The sequence below is a fragment of the Centropristis striata genome, chromosome 8 (genome assembly GCF_030273125.1).
Source record: "Centropristis striata isolate RG_2023a ecotype Rhode Island chromosome 8, C.striata_1.0, whole genome shotgun sequence".
Lineage (NCBI taxonomy): Eukaryota > Metazoa > Chordata > Actinopteri > Perciformes > Serranidae > Centropristis > Centropristis striata.
Window position 1 is genome coordinate 33,972,461 of NC_081524.1, and position 12,552 is coordinate 33,985,012.

General features: G+C 40.2%; 1 protein-coding gene across 1 annotated transcript in view; it reads left to right on the top strand.

The window, feature by feature from the left end:
• LOC131976915 (RNA-binding motif, single-stranded-interacting protein 3-like) overlaps positions 1 to 12,552 on the top strand; it is a 142,311-nt gene that overhangs the window by 30,689 nt on the left and 99,070 nt on the right. Inside the window, exon 2 of the mRNA XM_059340136.1 lies at positions 10,400 to 10,590. Within this exon, the coding sequence (XP_059196119.1) occupies positions 10,400 to 10,590 (191 nt within the window). The remainder of the gene's footprint in view (positions 1 to 10,399; positions 10,591 to 12,552) is intronic.

The window sequence follows — 12,552 nt, forward strand, 5'->3', positions numbered from 1 at the left end:
ACGTAGACTTTATTCTGATTGGCGAACTATCTGCATTTCTAATTAAAGTGATCTTTTCTACATTCTGATTGACCTTCCAATGATCTGAAAACTAGGCTGATGAAACTTGCAGACACTCTGGTAAAACATGATATCTAGTTATTTCTGCTTCAAAAAACTGCAGAGTGTCTGCAGGCCCATAAAAACTTAAACAGCCTTAAATTACAATAATTATGGCTGTATTAGCTCAGGGGTATAGTTAAAGCTAGTATTACACTTGTAAAATGAAGTGGTTGGCGTGGTATGTTTTTGTCCGGTGACAAATAACCCAAATTACAAGAAGTCATATAGAAGTCAAATTTGACTTGTATTTCAATTGTGGACTTGTTCAGATTCATTACTGTAATTCAGTCTTTCATTAAACTTAACTTAAACTTTAAGTTTTCCACAGAGCTGCCTTGCATTTGTTTCCAAACTGTGCAATGGAGATGATGATAACATATTTTCTGTCTGCTTTTTTCACATGCACAAGTAGATCAACACAGTCAATTGGACCAATCTAATTCAAATTGTTTTATTGCTAGCAGACTGGCTACTGTCCAAAGCAAGAATACTTGTGATTCCCAATACCAAAAAGAAACACTGATCTCAGTGCTATGATACAGGCAGAGCAAAGCACCTGGTGGTATTCATAAGTAGGCAGACGTTATTATTTAGGGATCTAGCTTAGTAGAAAGAAAGTTTTTTTTATCACTCTCCCTCTTCGCCTTTGGTCTCTACACACTCCAGTTTTTACCCCATCCTCCATTTCCACCACCTGGGGAGAGCTACTGTAAGCTATTTAGTTGAGTTGCCTCTTAGTGAAATACTCTCTGATAAGCAGTGATGCATATGTCTAGGGCAGGGATGGGCAACTGGAGGCTCGGGGGCCACATACGCCCCCACCCTCAGTTGAAGTGGCCCTCAGTACAACTACATGCATTTGAGCATGAAATCTTTAAAGTGCAGTGTAAAAAAATGCCCAAAATTACTTTTTGCAATTAATGTTGGTCTGCTGTTATTGCACTGAAAAAAAAAGAAATTACAGTAAGTGGTTATTTTTTATTTGCTTCAAAACTTTTGTATTCCTTTTTATACTGTTATACATGCATTTGAGCATGAAATATGTTAAGTTACTGCACTGTTAACATATTTAAAATTGCAGTTTCATCATATCTGGTTAAGTGCACGGTCCTATATGTGGCCCTGTGGTAGTGTCCATGGAAAATTGTGGCCCCCTCCAGCATTTAAGTTGCCCATCCCTGGTCTAGGGCTTTTATTGTGAAGGGTAAGAAAGGAAAGAGCAAAGCTGTATAAATCGAGCTTTCATTTTCAGACCCAGTGGCAGACAGGATTACATAATGAATGAAGCTAAAAAGTAACAAATCTAAATGCTGGTTGTGTCATTTTTTTTTATAGCTACTATTATATGACTTAACTCTTTGCCACTTGAGTATCAGTGCACTTCCCTGAAGAACAAACCTGTGCAAAGGTTTTCCTGGAATTCCAAGACTGAAGTTGGACTTTGAAATGATTTTATCAAGTCACCTTGAGGTGTGATCTCCCCACACATATAATTTACACTCCTAACTAATCACAGGCTATACCTCTAGCCTACACATTCCTCAGTGTGACACTTGGAAACCTGTACGTTTCCTGTACTGGATATCATTAGGCTTGTCTCCAAGAAGGCTATTTTTTACCTGCACACAGCATTAACTGAACTTGCTGTGGTCTCCTCTGCTTCCCCTAACATAAATATTTACGTTATACGTTTCCTTCCTTTATTTTAGCTTAAAGCATTTATTTTCTGTGTGCTGATTGCAACACCCTGAGGCCACGTCTTCCTGTCAAACAACACCAGGACAAGACAGTTTGGCAATCAAGTTATTTTTATAATTCTTGAAAAGATGATTTGTTTTCTTTTCAAGGTTTCCGACAGAAGCAGCAGCAAAGGCTTAATTTAGCTGCTTGTGTAATCTCTGAACGCGGACGGTATATTGGGAGCCATGTTTCCATTCCAATGTATTCATAAGCTCTTCCTTAAACCCTTCCGCTGCTGTGTTTAGAGGCACGGAGAGTAAGAGAGAATCTCAGCGCTGGACCCAAAAATAGCCCGCATTCTTTCCTCTATGTTTCAGGAAGCATCGGAAGAGGCCGGAACAACCCGCTCTCCCATGTCCCCCTCTTTCCTTTCTCCATTGTCCCATCCTCTTTCCCCTTTCACACTCAGTCCTTGTCCCTTTTTCACCATCTCTTTACTTTTTCCTTGCGCTCTTTCATGCACTGCCTCTCTCCCATTTCTCTAGCCCTTCCTTCCTACCTTTTACCCAAAGTTCACCCCTCTCTGGGACTTTGTAGCTTCTTTTCCTCGACTCTCCTTCCTTTCTTCCATCACTTAGTGAGCTTTTCCACACGTCACTTCATCTATAATGCACTTACGCTGAATACAGCAAGTCTGATTCTCGTTAATGTCTCCACATCCACATCTACATCTACAGGGGTGAGAAAAAATGTGTTGCATCATGTTAAATGCACATGGAGGAGCATATTGCCAGAGATGAACCTTGTTAAATGTATGGAAGAGTTATAGCAGCAGATGAATGGAGTCATTGTTGGCTATTACTGTCATCCCTCAAGTCGGGTTTCTGTCTTACACTTTGTGTGTGTCTTTCTGTCTGTCTTTCATCTCTGCATCTCAGTCTTGCTTAAGCAAAAATAAATGTGCACAACAACAACAACAACACACTAACACACTGAGCCTCAGTATGCAATAACGAAAATCGTTTCTGCTGAAAATAGCAGGGGAAACCTGACCTTCGCAAGGTCAATTCACTTTTACCGGAACTCTGGAAAGAACTGTGCTGTGGTTATATGTGTGTGTGTGTGTGTGTGTGTGTGTGCAGGATTGGTTGAAACCCATTTTCAGGGCTTTCCAGGAGCTACTCATTGTTTGGAAAGGAGAGAACTCTTTAGGGACAAGAGGGCTATCTATGTCTATATATATCTAAGTGTGCATGCATGGATGTGAGTATAGCTGCAGACATCTGAGTGTGTATGTTTTATGTGTTCTAACTCAGTCCTATATTAAGTAGTTGTGAAGAAGTTGCCTTGTACAGCAGCTGGATACTAGCAATATTCAAGGTCACAAAAGAAAGTTGTGGAATCACAAAATACACAAAAATATTTAAGTAATGCGTTTCTGCTGAGAGTCCAGTGAAAAGCTACCTTCAGCTATATAGAATCAGTTATATCAAACATTTAGAGTATTTCTAAATTTAAAGTAGAGCATTGAAAGCTTTTCATGACGACAAGTTTTGCTCTTCTCCTGACTGACAGCATGTGATAGATGGGGATAGACAGATGGCTCATCCAATCACCTGCTCAATCTTTTTTTTTATTTTTTATTTTTTAAAGTGCCTGCCCTTTTCCAGAGCAGTTTCCAATGACGGCTTCTCAGATGGTTCTGTGTAACAAACCATCTGGAGCATCAGGTTAGAGAAGAAGGGCAGCGTTCACAGAGTGGGGTGAATGACAAATGGGTGGTAGATGGAAGACTAAAGGCCCAATTGCAGCAGCATCATAAAGGGCCACATTTTGTCATATACGGTTCAGTTTTGGCAAATTTGACCAAAAGCATGCAATTTGGGAAATGGAGTGCCGAAGTGTCCAAAATAGAGGAAGCAATTATTTTGCTTTTGTATATTAGCTGTGTTACACCATTAAATTATATTTTACCCTGTGCAAGAGAGGAATGTTTTGCAGCAGTTATGAGAGAGGAGATGATCGTACAAATATATCTTAGTAAACTGTGAGTACGACTCTTGTAGTGACCCAACAAGCTTGTTAACTGACAGTTTGCAAGCTTGCTAGATCAAAGAGCCCCCGCTTCCCCCTTCACTAATGCTTTATTGAATGGAATGATTTACAATCCTGAGACGAAAACGCCAGGTAAGGAAACAGCCCAGTACAGAGACAACTGAAAGGAGCTCAGAGAGCATGTAGCGGTTAGCTAGCTAGCTACAGCAGTTTACCAACCAGCCATGAGAGAAGACACTATGAAACTATGTTTCTAGAGCCACATATTTTTCAAATTGAAATTAAAATGAGACCAAAGAAAGCAGTTGTTTCAAAGGATTGAGGTAGAATTTTCTTTTTCAAACTCTCTTGGTAAGGTGCTGGACTACCATCACCATCCAGAACAGCTGCATTGTATCTTATTGCAAGAAGCATATTAAAAAAATGAGCTTGATACAATTTTTTTTTTACAATGTCTTGAGAATAAGTAACTGTAACACTTCTTCTGTTCCCAGACCTCTTTGCAATTCACTATCCAGACAAATATCTGCTCATTAGGTAGTCAGCAGCATGCACATATATGACACGGCGCAGCAATGTTTTGCGATGCGTTGCTGCTCACAGGCTCAGCCGTGCATGAAATCTATGAAAACCGGGTGACTGTGTTTGCTTTGTGTGACAGTTTGTGTCCCTGCCTCTGAGCCTTTTTCCCACTGCGAGAGCTGCTCCACTGTACTAAGTGTGTCAACAATACCAGCTGAGAAGCAGCCTTCAGTCCACACACTCCGACTGCAGAGTAATCCTTAAAAGAGACAAACTGGGAGAAAGAGAGGAGGGAGGGAGGGAAAAATATAGAGTGAGTATGTGGGAAGTGGAAGGATAGAGGTGAAAAGAGCAAGAGATTGAGCGATGGTGGAGTCGAATTTGACAGTGAGCGAGAGAGGTAGAGGAGAAGAGAAAGCGTGGTTGCCAAAGAGAGAAAGAGAGAGATTTCAATGTTTCAAAGGATTTCCCTATCACAGTCCCTGACACATTACATACACAGCTCACTATCGGTCCGACCCTGACAGCTGCACAAATTGGCTGAAAGAGGTTCCCTGGGCAAGGCCTTTGATCAGGTGTGTGTGTGTGTGTGTGTGTGTGTGTGTGTGTATGTTGTGTCAGCGAGTGAGAGGAAGAAGAGAGATTTTGTACATTTGTGCATACCTGGACATCTGACTGTGTGTGTTAGTGGAGAAAGTCTTTTTTTCTGCTCTAAATCATGGTGGAATGAAATGAATGTACAGAGATAAGGCTGACAGTGACTGTGTGAATAAATAGTGCCAGTTTGGTTATGTCTGTGTGCGTATACTGCATGTGTAGGCATATGTGCAATATGTCTTATCTAAAGCATGTTATAGCTTTTATTCCAGTGCTATTTCTCTTTCAGGTGTTCAGCCTTAGGTCTTTTATTTGTATCTGACACTTCCCATCAAACATGCATCCATGCTTTTTATCAGAGATGGTCGTAAACAAACCCTTTTTTCCAAAAGGCTCATATTGAAACAGCCCTCGACACCGTTCAGGCTTTGAAGCAGTGAGGTTTTCATTATCATGATCACAGGCACCGCATGCAAACACGTACACGCACCTCTCAGTACAAATCGCACACTGCTGGCCACAGAGCAGCTCCTCTGGAGGAATTTGGAGTTTGATGCGTTGCTCAGTGTGCCTATTTTCTAGCGACTAAAAAGCTGTTTTTTTGATAAGAATACAGCTTCAGGATATCAGGTAAAGGGATAGTTCAGATTTATTGAAGTTGAGCTGTATGAGGTACTTATCCATAGTTGGTGTATTTATACAGTAAACAAAAAATCAATATCAGTTTAAGTCTACGTTAAATGTTAGAATGTTTTCACTGCTTTACTTTGCCCTCAATGCTCTCAAAGCCACCGGACTCCATTGACAAAAACAATCATTTTAACCTAGCAGATAACAGGAGTTGCTTGTGTACTGCTGCCTTGATTGGTTAGTTTATTTGTGTTATTGTGTTACTTTGATCAGAACCAACCCTTTAAAACATCAGAATCACACAATAACACAAACTTACCGATCAGGGCAGGAGTAGACCAGGCAAGGCAAAATGATAGTTTTTGTCAGTGTAGTCTATGATAAAACCTTAAATTGTTTCAGTTCTACCAGCTTGAATTTAAACAGGGCTGTCTGATGGCAAGGTAAAGCGGTGAAAATATTATAAATATATTGTACACTTAAACTGATGTTGTTTTGTTGGTTTTTAGGCCTTTTATTAGGTGGCTAAAATACTTTATGTCACAGCTCCATCCTCAGTGGTACATTGCTTAGCTTCTGTACTTAGCTGTAGGTACACTGACTGGATAAGTACCCCATACCACCCCACTTCACTTCACATTTCTGTTGCAATTTAAAGATGTGCTAATGTTTCATATACTTCAGCGGTATACTTCTATGGATGGTCCTCTGAGGAATTAATGTGCACTGCAATCACGATGACTTTGGTGAAGCCTGACCTTTAATCCAGCACCATAAGGAGGTTGATATTTTTGGGTTGTATTGAAATGTCTTGACAGCTATTGGATGAATCCTAAGAAATGTTGTCCACATATTCAAGGTCCTATGACAGTACATTTTAATGACTTTCCTAATCCCCCGACATTTCCTCCTTTGCCACCAACAGGTTGACATGTTTGGGTTTAAATCAAATGTTTCAACAACTTTTTAATGGATTGCCATTTAATTCGATACAGACCTTCATGTTCCCCTCAGGATGAATTGCAATAACTCTGGGGCTCCATTAACATTAATGGAGCACCATAATCAGGTCAAAACTTTAATTTATCCAATACTTTTTATGACTTGAATACTTAATTGACTATTTATTGACCACCTGATTCATTAATTAATTGAACCACTTTCTGTATCATGAGTAGTTTTCAGACCCAGAGACAATATTTTCACAGTAAGGGGAGATATTCTGGAAAAAGTACCAAACTGCAAATGTAAGGGTTTTAGGAGTCACTTGCAATATAGAGCTGTATTTGTCACAGCCATTAGAATGAAGTATAACCCAGTGTAGCCTTTTTTCATCTCTACTTTGTCATGTTTTTGTTGAAGTGTATAGGCTCATTCTGGGCTGTTAGTGTAAGGCACTGGCCTGTAAATGACACTACTCCACAGGCACCATCTCCTTTTACTGCTGCATGTCAGCTGTACATGTGTTTAATCCTGTTAGCGCGGTCTATCCGTGTGTGTGTATGTCAGGAATTGTGTGGCAGTGGAGGGAAGTACAGGTAATGGATTAATATCAGAGCTTGCTCAGGCTTGCTGTGTGGTGGCAACCTGTCATTATCACAAACACCGTCTCTCTCTCTCTCTCTCTCTCTCTCTCTCTCTCTCTCTCTCTCTCTCTCTCTCTCTCTCTCTCTCTGTCTCTCTCTCTCTCTCTCTCTCTCTCTCTCACACACACACACACACACACACACACACACATATGAGGTGCATTTTAAGCTGTTACACATAGTCTCAGGTTCATACAGGATTGTTTATAAAAAAGCATAATTTATAGATGAGCCCCAAGCTCTCTCTCTCTCTCTCTCTCTCTCTCTCTCTCTCTCTCTCTCTCTCTCTCTTTCTATCTATTCATCTCTCTCGAGGTTTGAATGATATCAAATTGATATTTGATGATAGCAAGGGCGAAAAGGATAATTAAAGTAATTTCATCCACTTAAAAATAAAAATATCGCGACAGCTCTGTTGGGGCTTCGGATTAATCTATGAGTTATGCTTTCTTATAAACAATCCCGTATGGTCCTGATGATCCAGTGGACCTTGTGCGGAAATGCACACAGTCTCTTCCTCAGTTTTGCACCTGAGCAATGGTACAGTCCCTTATATACTGTTATAGGCACACACGCGTTAACACGTGTGTCACTGTTGTACTAAAGCCAACGCCTCAGACGCACGTGTGACTTGAAATAGCCTAAACTGGCTCATCGGTCTCTCTTGGTAATACATGGACTGCTTGAATTGTGAAGCGAAGCACCTGTTAAACTCAAAACTCGTCATCATAAAGTAATTCATTATTTGTACATTGAGACAAGCGTGCGCACAGGCGTCCGCAACGTTCGCACGTGGCATGACACTTGTCACCCATCACCCCTTCATTATTTGTTTTACTCCCAATACGTGTGTCTGTACGCACGCATATTTATCAGTCTTTATGCAGGCTCAGGTGACGCGGTTAAGGCGTTTTAGTATAGTTCGCTGCCCCCCCCCCACACACACACACACGCACACCCAAGCTTATAGCTCACTAGCATTTCCGTTCACATAGGCCTACATCCGCCAAGTACGGTAAACAGCCAAGTGCATACACTTTCTGTCTCACCTGTTTCTTTACGTCTCTCTCTCTCTCTCTTTCTCTCTCTCTCTCTCTCTCTCTCTCTTGGCCTGTGCTCATCTCAAACTGCAGCAGGTTTTTGAACTTGTTCCATCCCGTTCCCTACAGTGGGATCAATGCTCAAGCCAAGTGTGTTTTTTTTCGCCCCAAACATTAAGGAGGCAGACAGAGAGTTTGGAATGCCGTCATCATGTGAGGCATCATGCTTGTTTACTTCCTCCAAACCTAACCTAATAGTTTGCCTAAAGCAGCAGGCAGACAGGGGGGTATGCACTCTGAACCCATCATCCAAACACTGATTAATCCCACACTGCCCTTCCACCCTGCCAGAAATGGTCATCTTATTAAGTCATCTAGTCAGCATTGAGCTGTGTAATTGGACAGTGGAGGCCGATAGGAAACGTTTGAATGAGTTAGGGGTGATAAAGAGCCCAGGCCTGGATTAAACGCTGGATGGCCTGGTTTGTACACTGATAACAAGATGTCTCACAGGAATTTCTTAAAGCACAGTAAATGTGCTCAATGCAGTATTGTGTGGTTGAAGAAATAGTTGACAGTACACTGAGGTAGGAAGATCACTGTTATCTAGAAAATGTCATTTGATTCAAGATGATTTCCTTTTTTTTCATTCATCATCATTTTTATCCAAGTCTGCTTGCATTAGAGAAAAAGTTAAATAATTGCATTTTAAGATTCAGTTTTAGACTAAAAGACCTGTCAAGACAGCTGATACAGCTTTCACTGTGCGCTGATTCGCAAATACACTCAGAACCTTCTGTCCACCAACACTTTGTAAGCCTCTTCATCTTTAACAAAGCTGCCAATGGTTTGAGACATAACAGAAAATCGCTGCAAGCCTTAGTGCTCAGTTTGGATTTATTGCTGAGATCCAATTATTTTTGTTTGGTTGTTAACATTATTTTTTTAAAGTGGCCAAAATCAGATTCCAGTGTGAGCTTGTCACGGTTCTGAACTGGCACGCGTGTGCAAAAGAACAATAACAAAGACATTTTCACACAAAATGTGTTACACACGGAACGTGGAGGCCACTGACATGAGAGATTATGGTCTTATTTATAACTGTTGATGTGCAGACAAAGACAGCCAATTCATGAGCAGATAATAAAGTTTAAAAAAATGATTATGGCTTTTTGTAGTGCAGTGTCTGCTATTTCTGTTCCTAGGTGTGTGTGGATGCGGAGTCTGAGTGTGGAGTGGTGGCATCATGGTGTGAATTACTTCACTCAAAAGATTTCATCTAAAATTTCAGGATGTCAAGGACTACTTGATGATGTCTCTCAGTGCTTTTCCAAAAAAACTATTGTGGGAACACTAAGATCAGTTGATCCATCTCTCTGAGAAAGCGAGTTGGGTTGTATTGGCTAGTTTTCTAACCTGTTTGGCATGGCAAAGTCCTCAGTTGTTCACATGTTTTGCAAGACAGTACGCCATGTCCTCATATGTGACTACATGCCACCTCAAGGAGATAACCTGTGTGAGGTCATACAAGTCTTCTGAATGAGGTGGAGTGTACCACTGTGTGCTGTAGCGAATAAAAATTGCATGAATTCCGATATGACTGTTCAGACTGAGTTCACATTGCAAAAGCTGAGTTCTGTATCTGATTTTGTACAAAATATAACAAAACCGATCAGAAAATTGTGCATTTCACACTGTGATGAAATCCCCCTCTACCCACTCCTCTATTCAAATTTGGGCTATGTGTCATGGTATTGACACTAACTGAATATTTATGTTTATTGCATTGTCATTAATGCTTACTAAAGCTGGAGAAGTTCCTGCAGAGACGCACCACAGTCTGTTATCATTATTAATACAAACACCCGTGGTAAAAGTTGGTGCCATGATCATAATGAGCACTACTAATTATACACATCCTGATTCCTTAATTTGATGTGCTTCCTGTTGAATCAAGATATTGGTGTGGGACTTGATGCAGGAAGAGATTAATCCAAAGGATGTGCGTTCGGTAGAATGATGATGTTGTGTTGTGATGGGTATGCTGAGGGGAAGAAATTAAAAACATGTTTTTGACATTATTAGATTTGTGATGATCGTGTCACAGAAGATTGAATGCAAGTTTAAAAAGTACTTTTTTATTCTGCTTTGACCTGAAGTGACCTCTCCCTCTCTTTTTCTCTGAAGCAGTCCTATGCCCCTCCCCCTCCGCCCATGGCTCCGCCCAGCCCCGGCACCACAGGAGGAGGAGGTGGAGGAGGAGGAGGAGGAGGAGGTCATGGAGGAGGGCTAGTGGAGCAGCTTAGTAAGACCAACCTGTACATCAGAGGCCTGCCGCCCGCCACCACCGACCAGGACCTCATCAAACTCTGTCAGCCGTGAGTTCCATTCTGTTCTATTTAGTTCAATCCAACTTAATCTGACCCTGTCCTCGCTCTGCAGATGCATCCTTCAGTGCAGCTGAGATCAATTCATTCCTGCTCTGTTCCATTCAGCTTGTGGTAATTAGTTTTGCGTGAGTCCAACAGCAGCTTATAATGAGTATCAACAGTTTGCTCTTGACCTCTCTGCCCGCCCCCCTTGTGCTTCCTCAGAGGAAAAAACACAACCCAGCTGGGCCTAACCCATCCGCTCCCCTCTGCACTGGGTCATTTACACACACATGCTGCACAAGGACAGACACATGCATCCTTTTATCCATCAGCAGATGATGCAATCCCCATCGGTTTTTAACAGATTTACCAATTGTTTGGGACATTTCTTGTTTAAAGACATGGGAATGTTTTACATTATGACAGCTCACGCCACTCATTCCCTTGTAAAAGCACAAAAATTAAGCTAAATGGAAACATAATGGCATTGTAGTTATGCTACCAAGTGATAGCAGGAGAATGTGAAAGGTAATGATTTCAGTAAGAGCTATTGGCGTTAGTGGTGATGAAGGCAAGACTATTATTCATCTGCAGCTATGTTATGTCTCCATTCTGCTCCAGTGTTTATTTGAACTGTGCTTTGGCAGCAGCAATTGTCATACCCAGTTTGTGTTGTAAATGCCCCGTTGCTCTCTGTTAAAATACTATAAACACTGAGATTGAAAGAGAGAGCTTTCACTTGTATGAAAAAAATACAATTAGAAAAAAGTTTAAAAATAAGAAAGTAAAGGTGTCTGTGTCTCAGATATTTATGTTGTTTTTTCATTATATTGGATACAAACAGAATATAGATAAAGGTGAGAATATCTGTGTTGTGATTAGAAAACTTAACTGAATGAAGCAGTTAACCAAAAGCTCTGTGCAGATTTTATTTTTCTTCATGGATTTTTAATTTTTTTGAATGATTTTTATTACAGTTTTTCTCGGTTTACATTTGCACAAGGGTTAATGCATTTCTCAAAACAATTAGTACAAACTGCAAAATCTAGTTGATAACCTGCAAAAGCGTGTCACTTGCTCAAAATGGATAGCTCATTCCTTATAAACAAGTATTCATATCAATGAAAGTGTCAGTGACATCAAGATGAAAAGTCCTGACACCATGTTTATGAACAAGACATTTTGACAGTTTACTCTGTAAATGTTTTCCAATGCATAAAGATCAGATCTTGGGGACATTACCTGAAAATGCTCAAGACAGCACTATATACTTTTCGCACAGCCATTTGAAAACTACAGTAAAGTTACACATTACTGTATTTAGTGAGGTAACTGAGTACTACACACTGAATATATATGTTTCACATTTTTTGCATATGCTCTTTGCAAATGGCAAGTGGCTTATCATTGGTTGCAACTAATGCTTCACACACCCTTTCTCGTCAGTGAAAGCTGAGGATCACCTGAGAGAGAGAGAGAAATTATTCAATTTAGGAGACATTTTCAGAATTTTTTTTTTTTAGAAAAAATATATAAAATTTCCTAAATAGATTTTGACAACTAGTTCAACATTTTTGTATGTAATGACTCAAGCAATGAGATGAGGACTATTAGTTTTATATGGAATGACTATTCAGCATTCACAAGTATAGTTATTTTGACTGACATGACATAAGCAAATGATAATGCTATAAACAAGCAGAGAGTTGTATGAAAGCACTGTCCAAAAGCATTTGCAATTTATTGAAAGGAATGAGAAACTGCTACTATGATATGCACTAAATGTTGTGGAGGTTGAACTAACTGTTGTGCAAAAGTCAATAGTGATGTGAGAAATGCACCAAAGCGACAGAGAAAAACTGTATTATTATCAATGCTTTGCATTAAATGACTTAGATAGGCATTGCAGGCAAAAATACTTGATCAAGAAATTGGAATAACACTTCTATTAATAGAACACAAAGCAGC